This window comes from Triticum dicoccoides, chromosome 7A (assembly GCF_002162155.2).
Source record: "Triticum dicoccoides isolate Atlit2015 ecotype Zavitan chromosome 7A, WEW_v2.0, whole genome shotgun sequence".
Classification (NCBI taxonomy): domain Eukaryota; kingdom Viridiplantae; phylum Streptophyta; class Magnoliopsida; order Poales; family Poaceae; genus Triticum; species Triticum dicoccoides.
The window spans coordinates 2,690,579-2,692,051 of record NC_041392.1 but is presented as its reverse complement, the minus strand read 5'-3'; the positions used below and the strand labels follow the sequence as shown (position 1 = coordinate 2,692,051).

The 1,473-nt window shown below is 41.1% G+C and overlaps 1 protein-coding gene across 1 annotated transcript in view; it reads right to left on the bottom strand.

Annotated features, from left to right (window-relative positions):
• LOC119329858 (peroxisomal acyl-coenzyme A oxidase 1-like) overlaps positions 1-408 on the bottom strand; it is a 46,067-nt gene extending 45,659 nt beyond the window's left edge. Inside the window, exon 1 of the mRNA XM_037602953.1 lies at positions 271-408. Coding sequence (XP_037458850.1) covers positions 271-408 — 138 coding nt within the window. The remainder of the gene's footprint in view (positions 1-270) is intronic.
• Between the last annotated feature and the right edge of the window lie 1,065 nt (positions 409-1,473).

The window sequence follows — 1,473 nt, the reverse complement described above, 5'->3', positions numbered from 1 at the left end:
AGCTCCTTAGCAGGTTTGCTGAAGTTCCCCGTCGCCATCGGCTCCCCACGTGCCCGGTGATGGAGATGGCTACGGTCGCGGCGGAGGACGACAAAGCAGCCGCCATGCTCACGCGGGAGGAGAGGCCGCTTGTATCTGGCCGCTGCCGGCCGCGTCCACGCGGAGGAGCTGCAGAGAGCACCAAAGGTTGTGTTTATACTACTACTGACCAATACTGAACCGAGGTACAAAAAACAAGCTAAAGCGGATCAGGTGCAAAACGACACTCACCTGCAAGAGCAAAACGACATTGTCTCCTTCATAGGTGCAGGCAGGAACATAGACTGCAAACAGTTCTGGAAGCCCACTGCTATTCAGGTAACCATGTCCGCCACAGAGCTTTCGGCACTCTTCAATCGCGTCCTGCATAACAGAGAGACTAGCTTTATTATTACAGTCTGTAAATTTCTTATGCTCCAATGGGTGCAGAACAGAGAGACTAGCATAATCACTAGCATCACACATAATTTCAAAGGATAAATTCCAATCATGTGGCTGAACAATAGGTGCAGAAATCAAGGCTTTCTTAAGTATTTCAAATGCTTCTACACAATCATCATCAAAGACAAAAGAAACATCTTTTTGTAAGAGATTAGTCAGAGGCCTAGAAATTTTAGAGAAGTCCTTAATGAACCTCCTATAAAAACCGGCATGACCAAGGAAACTTCTTATACCTTTAATGTCCTTAGGACACGGCATCTTTTCAATAGCATCAACTTTAGCTTTATCAACTTCAATACCTCTTTCGGAAATTTTATGCCCCAAGACAATACTTTCATTAATCATAAAGTGGCACTTCTCCCAATTCAAAACAAGATTAGTTTCTTCACATCTCTGCAAAACTCGCTCAAGGTTGCTTAAGCAATCATCAAAAGAATTTCCATACACGGAGAAATCATCCATGAAAACCTCAACAATCTTTTCACAAAGGTTAGAGAATACAGCAGTCATACATCTTTGAAAGGTAGAAGGTGCATTAAATAAACCAAAAGGCATACGTCTATAAGCAAAGGTACCGAAAGGGCAAGTAAAAATGGTCTTTTCTTGGTCCTCTTTTGACACAGGTATTTGAGAAAAACCAGAATAATCATCTAGAAAGTAAAAATGTGTATGTTTGGATAGTCTTTCTAGCATTTGATCAATAAAAGGTAAAGGGTAATGATCCTTTTTAGTAGCTTTATTTAATTTGCGGAAATCAATTACCATTTTATAACCTGTAACAATTCTTTGTGGGATCAATTCATTTTTATCATTAGGAACAACAGTAATACCTCTCTTCTTAGGGACACAATGGACAGGACTTACCCACTGACTATCAGCAACGGGATAAATCATACCTGCCTCCAGAAGCTTTAGTATTTCTTTTCTTACCACTTCTTTCATCTTAGGATTTAACCATCCTTGGTGATCAACTACCGGTTTAGCGTCTTTCTC